The sequence below is a fragment of the Eulemur rufifrons genome, chromosome 7 (assembly GCF_041146395.1).
Source record: "Eulemur rufifrons isolate Redbay chromosome 7, OSU_ERuf_1, whole genome shotgun sequence".
Classification (NCBI taxonomy): Eukaryota; Metazoa; Chordata; class Mammalia; order Primates; family Lemuridae; genus Eulemur; species Eulemur rufifrons.
In genome coordinates, this window is record NC_090989.1 from 124,086,099 (window position 1) to 124,101,105 (window position 15,007).

General features: G+C 39.5%; 1 protein-coding gene across 3 annotated transcripts in view; it reads right to left on the bottom strand.

Moving 5' to 3' along the window:
• Positions 1 to 15,007, bottom strand: part of NEK11 (NIMA related kinase 11) — a 249,295-nt gene that overhangs the window by 142,947 nt on the left and 91,341 nt on the right. For 2 of the 3 annotated variants that reach the window (XM_069473250.1, XM_069473251.1), the window contains exons 8-11: positions 12,575 to 12,660; positions 9,768 to 9,887; positions 5,793 to 5,886; positions 875 to 989 (exon numbers count right to left, since the gene is read on the bottom strand). In XM_069473250.1, coding sequence (XP_069329351.1) covers positions 875 to 989; positions 5,793 to 5,886; positions 9,768 to 9,887; positions 12,575 to 12,660 — 415 coding nt within the window. The remainder of the gene's footprint in view (positions 1 to 874; positions 990 to 5,792; positions 5,887 to 9,767; positions 9,888 to 12,574; positions 12,661 to 15,007) is intronic. The other variant, XM_069473252.1, reaches the window with a different exon arrangement.

Sequence of the window (15,007 nt, forward strand, 5' to 3'; positions counted from 1 at the left end):
CTAAAAATAACCTTGCAATTTTCATCCCATCTGGGCGTGTGCTTCTCAGAGGTCCAGACTCACATAGCATTCATTCATTTATTCATCTACTCATTCATTCATTCAAGAATTATTTATTGAGTGCCTATAATGTCCCCAGCACTTTGTTCTAGACACTAGGGAGACTGGTGAACATGACTGAGCAGGGCCCCACATTCATAACCCTTCCCTGCCCATTGTGTCCTAACTAGTTCTCCTTCTTCAGTGATGACTACGTGCTGGACACTGAGCTAAGAGCAAGCCACATGCCTAGTCTCATTTGCTCTTCATAACAACCATGAAAGGAGATATTGCTCTTGTTTCATGAGAAAACTGAGACCTAGAGAGATTATGTTGCCAGAGGCTTCCCTAATACAGCCAAATGTTTTACTCTAAAGCTTTTAACCAATAAGCTATGGTGTATATACTGCATTTAGGTGACAGCACTGAGCACTTTTATTTTCTGGTAATGACGACACATTAGCCTGGCTTAATTTCTTCAACTTAAATTTATGAGGGCCAGGGGAACAGGGAAACACTGTGCTTCAGAGCACTCAGAGTTCTACACTATTCTGAAGTCAGGTTAAGGACAACACTGTTTAACACACCCAGACGAGGTCCCTCACCCAGTATGAGTTTCCAACTCCACCTCACTATTACAAAGAAGATGGAGAGCACAGAAAAACTCTTGGCTTCTCAGCTTTCCATCCTGTTTACAACCCAGCCCTGGAAAACCAATGGCAGGTGATCACATACATCAAGGGCTTCTCTCAGAGGCCAGCCAGGCCCAACTGCAGAGCCACCAACTCATGTAGCAGCTGAGAGTACCCTTCTGAAAACTGACGTAAACACATACCTTGATGTCCAAGGTCAGCTGTAGTGTCCTCTACACTTGACTCAAGTTCACCGAGGTTCAGGAAAGGAATAGGCTGAGACTCAGGCAGGTTCTCTGAAGTTGGTTCATTGAAGTCCTTGTGGAAGGTAATTAACAATTCATGAGAAGCTGACAGAAGGAAATATGAATATCACTACCACAGATGAAACAATATTCTTATTTAAAACGTTATTTGGAAAGAAGTCTACCTACCTAATCTTTTTTCTTAAGCGTGATACCATTTTTAAACTTCAGAAAGGTAACTTGGGATTAGAAAAACAGCTCTGAATCAACAAGCCAGATAACCTTGGGCAAAGCATTTAACTTCCGTGGGCCTCAGTTTCGGGGCCATGACTAGGTGAGTCAAGTGGGATACCTAGGGTACAAAACTGAAGGTGCTCACTTCATTGGCAGCTGAGAGTGAGTGTCTCCTTTGATTTTGCACCCAGGGTATCCCACTTACCTTACCCTACTCCAGTCCTTCTCGTTTTCTCATCTCAAAATTAAAAGTGTTGGCTTGAATGACTTCCAAGTTCTCTTCTAGCTTTAAAAGTGCTGTGATTTTATGAATTTGAATTTCCTAAAAGAATAAAATCTAAGAAAGCACATGATGAAAGAATTCACGCTTCAAAAAAATAAAAGGTAAACTTCCCAAATCGAGGTATTTCAATAAATCATTTTTCTTTTTTCCTCCAGTTTTTTGTATGTGTTTAAGTGTGTCTGTGTGTGTGTGTGTGTATTTGTGTTTGCAACCTAGAGCTGATGATTAATTGACCTATTTTCCTTGATAAATGGCTTTCATGGGGAACTATTCCAAGTATGTCTTCTTATTAAAAAGGAAATTGAAAGGAACGTTCAAAGTAATCTTAAATGAGTAAGTAAAATACAGCCATGCCTCACTGCAGTACAGGATTTGTGAGAATATCCTCATAAAGTGTTTTTAAAAAGTCCATTTTCTGTACTGTATAATAATTGCTTCAGGAGATAACATTGGTTCCAAATTTCAAAGGATCACTGATGGCACACAGAGGACTTCAAGAACAAAGAAAAGAGACTGCATGAAAAGCATCTTTATGTGTACTTCAGAAATTATTTGAAAATAAGTATGTATTTGGACTCTCAATTGACTTTGATTTGCTGAGGTTCTCTTTGAAGAGAACAGATAGAATTGTTATAATTGCTTCGCTTAGAGAAGGACTTGATCAGATCTTTGATCCCTGTTACCATTCCATGTATGGAGACTTGATCTGCTATGCACTTTCCACAGACACCCAATTCTAACATCACCATAACTGTGTATGCCACAGGGTAAAAGACAGACTGGATCTGTCTTGTGTATTATGGCATCTAGTTGTTTTTAAGCTGCCATCCTTTAAAGAAATTGTGTCTAATATGATTCCACATTCAACTGTACTTCAAAATTTCAAAGCCCAAAGTCAGCCAAGCAGAAAATTCCTGCCAAAATACAAGGCCTTGTCAGTTGGCGTCTGAAAAGCAAAGCAAGGCACTCTCCTAAATGCCTCAAAGAATTTTATAACATGTTTAAGAGGTGCTATAGAGCCCATGCTCTCCCCTAACTCTGATTCTCTCCTACAACTGTTTTTGAAATATAAAGTGGTTTGCCTCAGCTAGGCAGGAGACAAGGAAGAAGGAATAGAGAATGGAACCCCAATGAGACTAGGAAGAAATTAAACCTTAAATATGTGTACGGGCAAGGGGAAGGAAAGCACTCAAAGATGGGAGCATTTCCTTTTACTTCTTCTTTATCACATTTTTCTTTAGCTTCTTGCATCTGATTAATCGATGACAACTTTCCCTAAGATGTTTAAAACCCTTCAGGACCCTCTGCAAAGTATTCACCTTCCTGTTTTCTTCTCCTTTGTTCTCTGGATATCATTAAACCTGCCTCACTCTTGTGCTTGTGAATATGATTAAACTTGACTCTTCCCTGCCTGGCCACCTCTCTTCATCCTCCTCCTGGGGTGAACAAGAAAGTCTTCCCTCAGGTTGCTCCACCTTTTCTTCCATTCCTATTAAATGTTTTTATTCCTAAAGAGATTATAAGAAGGTCTGTTCACTGGTGGCTTTTCCAGGTCTTCCTTCATCTGGAGGTGAACTGCTCCTTTCAGGAGGCCCACTTCCTATCCATTACTAATCAGCATGTGGATCTGGACCATGGGAATAGCAGGGAGCTTGTTAGAAATGCAACATCCCAGGCTCCAACCTAAACCAACTGAATCAGAATCTGCATTTTAACAGGATCCACAGGTGCATCTGCATGTTAACGAGATCCATAGGTGACTCAGGCATGTTTCAAGGTTGGAGGAGCACTACTATAAACCATAAGAATGTAGAGGAGGGCCTGCTGACCATGGATCCTTGAGGTCAGAGGTTTTCACAAAGAGGTGACAACATTTAAAAGAAAGAGGTGGGAGGCTGACAGTGGGCTGGAGGGAAATGGCTGATGCAATTGCACAACAGAGGTGAGAGTGCTGAGCCTAGGCCACCCTGTCTGTAGGCCTCAACCAGCTGGGAAGAGGACTCAGTCTTCAAGCAGAACAGATTCAAAGGCCATGTATCTGCCTGGAGCATTCTTTGCCCCCATCAGTATACAAATGTAGGAAACAGGTTTCTGGAAAGCTCAGGACCAAAGACATTGGTGGCACTAAACCTCAGAAGATCAAAGAATGAAGCAAGGTCTCTCACCAGTACAGCATCAGGCACTTCCCCGCTTGCTCCCTTTGATCCCTGCTGATGAAAAGGGGATGGAATTGGGAAGTCACTAGGAAAGTTATGAGTGGAGAGTTCTTAGGATCCTTGTGAAATCTGCTCTTTCTTCATCTAAGTTGGGCCGAGATCAGGACTTTTTGTCTGGCTTCCATATTCTGTATGACAACACACACATAACAAAACCCTCTGTGATTCTGCCTGCCATCTGGCCTCAGACTTATCTTCAGTTACTTCAGGACCCCCAAAGAACCCTGATTTGTAGGAGGGGGGAGGACCTCAGATACCATAATCATAACACTGATAATAATTATAACAGAAATAAAAGAGAACACGAAAATGATTATCTTGAAGGGTCAAAGAAGAAAAGCAAAGAAGTTAAGTAAATTATCAGACACTACAATTTAAGATCATACTTGAAACTATACTTTCATTTGCCATATGGTAACTTCAAGAATAAAGAACATCATTTAGGTTTTATAAAACTAAATATTACCATGCCTATACTTCTCAATTTCCATCTTAGGGGGAAAGTCCTTAGAGTCAGGGCTCCCTGAGCATTCCAAAAAAATGTGCCCCGGTTTCTATCATTGATTGGACAAACATACATATCTACAAAGTCAGAGTTCCTATAATCCTATCAGACTCATTGTCAGGATTTGTGCGATTCTCAGCCCTATGGGGACAAAGCAAACTAAGCCAGAGAAAAAGGCCCACCTTCACAGGCTATCATTTGTGGGGCCTAGAAAGCATCTGGGGAGCTAAAGAAAGGCTCTCCATTTTCAGAGAGGCCTTGGGTCCTTCCACCAGTGCTGGCATCAAGACCCTCCCTAAGGAGGGGTCCGGCCCTGGGGCTGACCCCATGGCTTTTCAGCCAGCAATTTCTTCACTCACCAGGTTCCATGAGCAGGGAAGATCCCATCTCCCAAGCTTCTGAGGCCTGCAATAGATCCTACAGCCAGCTTCACTTAATGGGGGTGGCAGATGGGTGGGAAAAGGGGGGTTGGATTGAGCACATATTCCCAGCATCCCCACATTGTCTGCTAACTGGTCTAACAAACAGAGGGAGATTCTGAAGGTCAGAGGAGGGTGTCTGACCTTCAGAACATCTTGTCTGATCCAACTTGGGATTTGTAGAATTCTATAGCATGCAGAACCCCTAAATAATTGAGAAAGGCAGATCACTGACAGCTCTCCCCCTCAGAGAAGGGCAGAAAACAAGTGTTCCTAGGCCCTATCTGGCTGAGAGTGACCTCTTCTGAGAGCTCCTGCATGCCTCAAGTTTTAAAGCCCTCTGATGACTAAGCTACAGTAGAATTAGCATCCCTGGGGTTCAGGGAATTGTCTCCACAGCTTCAGGGGGTTTGGCTCTTTCTCCCCAAGGAAACATTCTCTCTCACATGCAGGGATCTTCAATTAATGAGCAACCAGAATTTAAGACAGTAAAAGTTCTCCATAAAAATGACTCCATCCCAAGTTGCTTTTACCAGAAGAGCTATGAAGTTGGTGTTGATGTCCATTGCCCAAATATGACCTTGTAAAGACCACCTTAAGTATAAGAGCCTACCTCAAGGCCTATGGAAATATTTTTAACCATTAGAAAAAGATGTTATTTGCTATTCTCAAATTTGGAATACAGAGGACGTGAATTTGGGCTCCATTTTATGTGACTCTGCAACCCTATTTGGTATTAGACATCTATGGCAGTTCTTCAAAGTTTGAATGAAATTATTAACAAAATGCACAATGATATGGGTGGGAGACAGAAAATAAAAATGGAAAGAATAAAAAATTAGACAAAGAGAATAATGGACAATGTAAACAACAATAGGATGGGTGGAATTAGAAATTAGATATACAAACATTTGTTCTGCCAATTAATCATTTTGACCCATCAACTGTGCATTCAGTGCCCATTCGATTATCCTATGCACAGTAGATACTTTTTTGTTGGATGAATCAATTGATCTATCGCTAGCTATAACCGCTTTGAATTAGTGTTGTTACCAACTGTTGACCTGCATTCTAGAATCCTCCCTGGAATTGGACAAAGTTGGTCGGTATGCTTTTGTTTTCTACCCTGTCCCTTTTCCTACCCAACTGGCCCCATGAACCTAAAGAATCTGAAGCAAGAAAAGGTTTTATGTAAAGTTTATAACAAGAGGGTACTTACATGGAGTACATCAACACTCAGCTGCTGAAAGTTCCGAGATCTCAATTCTTGCATTCGTTTGTTATTCTCTTCATATTTTTCTTCCACAATCTTTCTGCAAATTTAAAGTGAATACAGAAAAATAACCATGAATTGCTAAAATTGTATCTACATTAGACAGATAAGTGTGGTCCCTGTTTCCTCAGGCAGACTGGGGTGTTGGGAAGCCAGGCCATCGGGTCTCTCCCTCGTCAAGGTTTATGCAGTGCACCACCGAGTTCATTTCCTTTTAAAGCACACACAAGGATGCTCTGGCTCCTTATTCATCTTTATAAATCCTAAAATGCAGCAGAAAGAGAAGACAGTACTTATCCTTGTGTGTTCTCTGAGTGTGATGATGACGGTGTGTGTCCCCAATGCCAGCATAGTGCCCAACACATGCTTATAACTTGAAATTCACTTTCAGGATGAACAAACACATAGATAAGGAAAAACAGAACTACATATCAAAGAATTTGTGGGAATATATTTGGGAGTCATTGTGCAGGGGAATTTTTCTATAGACACATTTTCTTTGTTTTCTTTGCTACAGGAGAATTGAGTTTAATAGACCTGCTACTAAACTGGAAGAAAGATTTGAGTTCTTATGAACTCAAATTGTGTGCCAATTTATATTTAGATTTTTTGAAAAGTCATTGAACATCCTTCTAGTCAAATTCTCTTGTCTATAAAATGGGTATATTATAACTCTTCTGACAACAGCGTTATTTTCTAGTTAAAACACATGATCCTTCTTGAATTCTAAAAATGACCATCAGAAACAGTTCCAATTCATTCATAAAATCAAGACTTAACTTTATTTAAAACTATTGACTTTGAATAAGAAAAATAGTACTGTGTCATGTGGAAGATCTATGACTTTTTTGGTACATAAAATACAGTTTCAATTTGAACAATTTGTAATATACCTGTAAATTATTAAATTTGCCTTTTAAATTTGTTCCTATCAGAGATTTATTTTCCTTTTATTCCCAACCAATGAAATGAATCATGGTACTTTGGAAAAATTGTCATTTCTGAGGTTTTAGAAACAGATTTGGGGCTGTGAATTGATGCACTGGCTCAAACAATTTATGTGAAAATATTAATATTTTCCCAGTAAATCCCACACTCAAGTTACAGTGGTTTGCAGAAACCCACTTGTATTGGCTGGCTCCCAAGAGCAGACTGTGTACATATCTTCCCAAATGAACATTAAATGATATCCTGATAGAGCAGGAGACTAGGAGACAGGGCTGAGACTGGATACAGGGGCTTAAAGATCAAGTGCAGATGTTAAAGTAAACAACTCTCAAGCAAAGGCTAACTAGAGGGGCTGATAACCTCAGGCAAGAACTGGCTTCAACTGGCTTGTCAGCTATCTCTGAACTTTGGCTAATTACAATATCATTTACATTGTGGTTTTAAAGTTTCCCTGCTTTTAAAATCACCAGAACAAAGGCTGGGCGCGGTGGCTCACGCCTGTAATCCTAGCACTCTGGGAGGCCAAGGCAGGCGGATCATTTGAGCTCAGGAGTTCGAGACCAGCCTGAGCAAGAGCGAGACCCCGTCTCTACTAAAAATAGAAAGAAATTAGCCAAAACAACTAAAATATATACAAAAAATTAGCCGGGCATGGTGGCACATGCCTGTAGTCCCAGCTATTCGGGAGGCTGAGGCAGAGGATCACTTGAGTCCAGGAGTTTGAGGTTGCAGTGACCTAGGCTGACATGTGACGGCACTCACTCTAGCCTGGGCAACAAAGTGAGACTCTGTCTCAAAAATAAACAAATAAGATAAAATTAAAAAAAAAAATCACCAGAACACTTCTGAGACAAGCATATCAAGTATGAAAATGGGAGGGAACACAATTTTAGTAATTACTACCCAAATTCTTAGTAAAAGCCAATCCCTTGGCCTTGAATATTCTTTCCCTCAATCAGTAAGACTAGAAAAGATCTAAGATCACTTCCTCATTAGTAAGACTAGAAAAGATCTAAGACCACTTTCTCTCAGTGTCGATGCTCTTTTTGAGCCTGCCCACTTTGTTTCCTGAGAGTATACTTTTGCTTTCAATAAAGCTTTCAAAAACTTGGAAAAATCTCCACTTGGAGACCAATAATAACATTAGTAGCTTGAAATTGGCCATGGTGGGAGTATTTACATTATAGAAATCAGTAAACAAATCAGCAGTCCCCTTCAAACCCAGAGCTGGTTATTAAACATTTACCAGCACACCACTGCCCATGATGTACTCTGATGGAAATGTCTTTCTAAATTTATTAAAGAAAGTATACGTTAAGGGAAAATACTCTCACAGATTCCTACTTGGTTATCCATTCTAAGTACAAGGACACCTCCAAATCATTTTTCAAATATGTTAACAAGATCACAAAATGAGCAGATTTGCATTTCAGATCTTTTCTGCCTCTCCATTTCTTGTTTGGAGTTTCTAAATTACCACAAAGTTGTCAGAGAAAAAAAAGAAGAAGAAAAATCAGGAAATTGGATAATCTACCGACAAATAAATCAGTCTTTGAGAAACTGAGAATCTAGGACTCTTTGAAATTCCATTTTTATACATGTATCTTTTTCTTCAGCTTTATTAAAGTTTAATTGACAAAAATTATTTATATTTATGGTGTGCAGTATGATATTTTGACATAGGATGCATTGTGAAGTGATTAAATCAAGCTAATAAACATCTATCACTTCAAGTATTTTTTTGTGTGAGTGGTGAGAATATTTAAGATCTACTCTCTTAGCAACTTTCAAATATACAATACGTTATTATTAACTATAGTCACCATGCTGTACAATAGATCTCCAGAACTCATACCTCCTGTCTGACTGAAGCATCGTATCCTTTGACCAACATCTTGCACTCCAGGCCCTCCTACCCTTGGTAACCACCATTCTACTCTCTACTTTTATGAGTTTGACTTTTTTTAGGTTCCACATATAAGTGAGATCATGCAGTATTTGTCTTTCTATGCCTGGCTTCTATTTCACTTAGCATAATGTCCTTCAGGTTCAACCATGTTGCTGCAAATGATGAGATTTCCTTCTTTTTAAAGGCTAAATAGTATCCCATTGTGTATATTGCACCACATTTTTTCTTTCCATTCATCAATTGATGTCCAGTTAGGTGGATTCCATGTCTTGGCTACTGTGAATAATGCTGCAATGAACATAGGAGTGCAGATATCTCTTGGACATACTGATTTCATTTCCTTTGGATAGAAACCCAGAAGTAAGATTGTCAGATCACGTGGTGTTCTATTTTTAATCCTTTGAGTAAACTCCATACTGTTTTCCATAATGACTATACTAATTTACATTCCCACCAACAGTGTGCAAGGATTCCCTTTTCTTCACATCATGGCCAGCACTTGAATTTTCACTTTTTCATGTAAATACTTTAATTACTAGTGATCTCTCTCTCACCAGCAGCATTGCCCTGAGCATAGACTTTTCCCAATGCTTCACTTGACAAAGAAGAGCTCTGTTTCCTATGTACTTCCTTCCAAAAGCTAACAATTTCCTGCCAATAAACTCTCCTCCCTATAAATCAGCTAATTCTGGTAGAAGGGATACAGCAAGCACCTAGGGAATGACAGTGAAATAGTGAAGCCTCCTTTTCATCCTCGTGCTGAGGTATGTATAGAAGGTGTCAGTGACAATGAGGTTTCATTTGGAAAGTGACTCTATCTTAATCACTCATAATCTCCCTAATATTCAATCTTTCCCTTTACATAAGACTGAAAGCCTGATATTAATAATACCTGGCATTCAACCTATGGCTCAGTAATCATCTTTTGAGTGAATGAATACAAAAATAAATATATAATCATATGCATTGTGGTTTCTTTTTTGCTTTTTTTCAGTAAATTCCTTTAGAGGCCAGCCCTGCAAAGTAGCCCACAGTGTGGGGTGCCCAAAGAAAAGGCAGCTTACTTCAGCTTCTTTGCTTTCTCATCAGATGCCTGGAGCTTCCTCAGCCGCATCCTTTCTCTTGGTGTCATTTTCTGCACTTCAGACAGCACCCTCAGAGTGTGTAGGTGGATCTTTTTTTGCCTATAAATAATAAAGATTTCCCACATGCAACCCATCCCAAACATGCTCAGAAAAATTAAACAAATATTTTATACAACTATCATTACACTACTGAGAGCAAAATCATCTCAAGACAAGCCAGGCAAAAACTAATAAGCTCTGGGTAGGTAATGAGCCAACCAGGACTGTAGTTAATCAGCAGTATTTTTCAAATTAGATTTTTGTTTAAAAGCAAATTATGTAGTCTCCAAATTTCTGCTCATTTCATTGCCTATAACTGGTTTTCATAATGTAAGACAAATTAGGATCTTGGCCATTAGAGAGTAAATAGACTGACAGAGTAATTCCACCATGTGGATAAAGGCACACACTCTTTGGAGTTAGGTAGGGTTTGAATCCTACCTCCATCATTCATTAGCTCTGTAGCCTTGAGCAAGTAACTGAACCTCTGAACTGAAGAAAACTTCAGTTTTCTCATCTATAAAGAATGGACTACAGTGAATGTTAGATGAGATAACATGCACAGTGACTGGCATGTAAAAAGCATTCCAAAATGGTAGCATTGTAATAACTAAACCTTGTTGACTATGGCTTATACTCCAGGCTTAATACAGTGAATATTTTTGTGATAGCATGGTATAGTGGTTAATCAAACCAGTTAACAACATTCTCTAGGTTCAAACCCTAACTCCCAGGTTACACTCTATATGACCTTGGGCAAAGTTAGTTAACCTCTCTATAACTATTAAAAAAAAATAGTTGCTGCTTCATAGGGTTGTTCTACATTTAAATAAGTTAATTTATGTAAAGAGCTTATAACAGAGCAAAGCATATGGTCATTACCCCCAAAATGTTCACCAATATTATTATTTAAGAACCTCTTTTCAGTTAAAGAAATAAGCTTACATTAATCATGCATTGAAAAGACTGCAACTGGCCGGGCGCGGTGGCTCACGCCTGTAATCCTAGCACTCTGGGAGGCCGAGGTGGGCGGATCGTTTGAGCTCAGGAGTTCGAGACCAGCCTGAGCAAGAGCGAGACCCCACCTCTACTAAAAATAGAAAGAAATTATATGGACAGCTAAAAATATATATAGAAAAAATTAGCCGGGCATGGTGGCACATGCCTGTAGTCCCAGCTACTCGGGAGGCTGAGACAGGAGGATCGCTTGAGCTCAGGAGTTTGAGGTTGCTGTGAGCTAGGCTGACGCCACGGCACTCACTCTAGCCTGGGCAACAGAGTGAGACTCTGTCTCAAAAAAAAAAAGAAAAGACTGCAACCATATTCTCAGTGACATTTGGTCCTGACTTAGTTGGGGCCCAGTACTGTAGAACAGCTTTTGCACTCAAGTCCTTCCTCAAGAAACACTATGAGAAAATTGTAATGACTATTGTAGGTGATTCTCATCCCTCTGGAATACCGTGCAGACCACAGTCTCTAGGACATGGAGTTTTTAGGAATATATGTTCTTTATTTTGACAGACCAAATAGATCTCCTTAAAACATAGTCACAGATCTCAAAAATAACAGTGACTATTTGAAATCAATACTTCATAATGTGAAATATCCTCCAAACAACTGTATTCTAGTACACTGTTAATTGTAAACAGTGTCAGGCAAACTGTTTCACGACTGTAGTGTAAAATGATAGCTACAATTAGTCCAATATTTTTAAAATAAGATATCTACTATGAACATTTCTAGTTAATAAAGTAAAATTAGAAATTTCAACCTTTCTTGAAAGGATAGTAACCCAAGAAAACTAGGTTATTAGGAGCATGTGTAAAAATTTACCCCCTGAGGTGCAGTATGTTTGCACTGGAGATCAGGCATTAAACAAGACTGAATATCTTTAATGGGCTAGTTTCCTCAGTTTGTATGGGAAGATAGAAAGCAAACACAGTAGAGTTGAGAAACCACTGGACTGGGTGTGGGAGGAGTATACTTGTGATAGATCAGCCTATTGAGGTCTCCGGTTCTCACCCTACACCTCTAGAAAGGGACTGCCATTTTCTTTGGGTCCGTGTAAGATTAAATAGATAGTTCCTTCAGCAAAATTATCGATTTGGTCTTTATAAGTAATGTGCCTGCAGTTGTGCAGTGCACAGTCTGCACACTTATACATGGATGTTCTGAATTAATCTAATATTCTGGGCTTTTGCAAGTAATAGCACAAAAATTTTGAATTAGGTAGCAGAGAGAAGTTAGGACAGAAAATAATTATGGTTCTTTGGGAAGCACTCTTTAGTTCTTATATGAAAGGGTGTATACTTCAAGAAAGTGAATTTTGTCTTATTCTCAATTGTCCCAGGACTCCACAATGTTCTCTTTTCAGTAGATACTTTGTCAGTTCATGTTAAACAAACAACATGTGAAAGCTATTATGCTTATTATGGAAGGCTCATTAGCATAAGTATTACTAAATGCTTGAGATATTAATTTCTCCATATATTTGCAAGGCCACTGCAGAGCTACCCTGCAGATCTGTAAGCTGTGCAGTGGTTTAAACTTTTATGATTTCAATTTGCTACCACCTGGGGCAAAGGGCTTTGGAACACCACATTACTGCAGCTCCTTAATTTCTTGGCAAGACTTAAGTGAATTCTAGGATACTCCATGCAGTCAGCTTAGCACTAATAGATTTTTAAAGACAAATGCATTTAACATTTATGCTCGATGGACTTTTTAAAAACAAAGCAATTACTTACATGGCATTAATTATATGAGCGGCCTCCTTCTGACAATTCAAATTCTTATCTTCCAGAGTCATTTCTGAATATCTACACATCAAGTGCTGAAAAAAAGATCAACCCTGACAAACCTTAAAGACTCCTCTTCAGGGATGAAAGGACATAAAATTACCAAGTGTCTTTCTGATTTGGGGTATTATTGACCATGGTGGGGAGCTTGAAAACAAAGCACATAGTAACAATTTTTCCCTTTATAAAGGATTACATAAAATTACACCATAGCTTATGCAAGAAGATCCTGCAGGGTCAAGCTACTGTCTACCTGCCTATCTTCATCTTGCACTGTTTGCTTTCTCACTCCCTGTTGCCAATCATGGGCAAGTCTTCTCTCAGCTCCAAGAATACAGAAGCTTTTTCCCACCGAAACAATCCTTTACAAAATTAATAAAGGGTTGCAAAGTGGGAACTGTGGTAGGGGCCTGAACTCTGCAAAGGTATACACATAGTTTAAAAAATAACCAGCCATTGTTCCCTAGCTTGCTTTCTCTGGAGTCACATAGCTGACAGTCATAAAGATTCTTAGCTTTCTTAATTGTTCCCAAAGATAATCTCACCCTTGTGAAACCTAAGGCTGGTCTTTGAGATGTCTTCCAGGCCCCGCATGCCAGTGGACTGACTCACCCAATCAGACCAGTGGCCCATACCAAGGAACTTACTTAACTGGTCTTGCGACCCCCATCCAGGAGCTGACTCAGCACAAGAAGACAATTTCTACACCCCTATGATTTCAAGCTGAACCCAACCAGTCAGTAATACCGATTCCCTAGCTCCCTGCCCACCAAACCATATTTAATAACCCAAGTCTGCAAATTCTCAGGGAGACAGATTTGGGAAATTTCTCCCATCTGCTCGCTTGGCACCCTGTGATATTAAACTCTTTCTCCACTGCAACCCCTGCTGTCTCAGTGTATTGGCTCTTGTTCTCTGTGCAGTGGGCGATACAACCTGGTTGGGCAGTAACACCATCTCCCATCCTATAATGGACAATGTCTACACTTGCAAGGCCAGAACTAGGGTTAGGCAAGTGAGGCATTCACCTCAGACGCAAAATCTAAGGGGCACCAAAAAACTCAGCAACCAAGACAAATACTATTTTTATACAATATTGTTTTTGTCAAATTTAATTCCAAAAATCAATAAAGAATACAATATCAAAAGTTTAAATAAAGACAGGATCCAACCCTGAACTTGCACAATTCCACCTCATATGTCTCACCCTAATCCTGGCCCTGCTGGATCCTGTCTTTAAACTTTTGATACTTTGTTACCAGCGACTGTTAGTATTAATTTGGATTTTTAAAATATTTCATTAAAATAAGATTTTATCTTGATTATGAGTCTTTGGTGTCCCCTTAAACTTTGCCCCAGGGCAAGTGCCTCACTTGCCTCACCCTGGTCCCAGCAGATCCCCTTGGATCCCTTTGGCCTTTTTTCCCCTTTGGTACACTCACAGCCTCTTATGCATTGGCTTGCATAAGAGCCCTCGTCTCCAGGTTTGCCACCAGAGAACACCATCTGATCAGGGCCTTGGAACCAGCTATTCCCAGTGATTCAAACACCATTTCTTAGGCTCTTACCTGGCTGGCTGCTTTCCACAGACTCTCTGGTGTTAAAACGTCACCTACTCCTTTGACTACTAAAGCCCCTCTGCCTTCCCTTATTTCACAGTGTCCTGTTTACTTCTTTCCTAGTGCTTGTGATATAGTTATTTTTTTATTATTTTGTAGAGGTGGGGTCTGGCTATGTTGCTAGGCTGCTCTTGAACTCCTGGACTCAAACTGTCTTCCTGCTTCTGCCACCCAAAGTGCTAGGATTACAAGCATAAGCCACTGCACTTGGCCTAGTTTATTGATTTGCTTATTTTTTTCTTGGTTATTGGGTTCTCTCACTAACAGCCAACCCTCAAAATAACAGGAAACACATCTGTCCCTTTCATTTTGGTGGCCCCTGTGTGAGCACAGTGCCTGGCACTTAACAAATGAGTACATGTGGTCATCATCTTTGTTTCTTTTGAATTTAGAACTTGGCTGGCTGATGAAAAGGCGTGCACATTTTTGAAAGTGGATGATTGATGGCTTTGTGGTTCCTCTTAAAGCTATGCATAAAAGTAGAGGAAACTTGCCTGAGGGATTTGTATTGTAAAAGCCTGAAAAGTTAAAACAAAACAAATCGTCCAGAAAAGAGATCATTTGCTTGTTTCTTATCATCTAAGGCGATCATCTATATTAAATTTTCTAATTTGTAGGAAAACAAATTAAACTTACCTAATCAATGAAAAACTATTATTAAGATATATAATAAGAGATTGGAATAATAAAAACTCAATGAAAATCCTAGATTTTAGTATTACTGCAATATTAGGATATTCTTATTTTAGCACTGATATGTTTA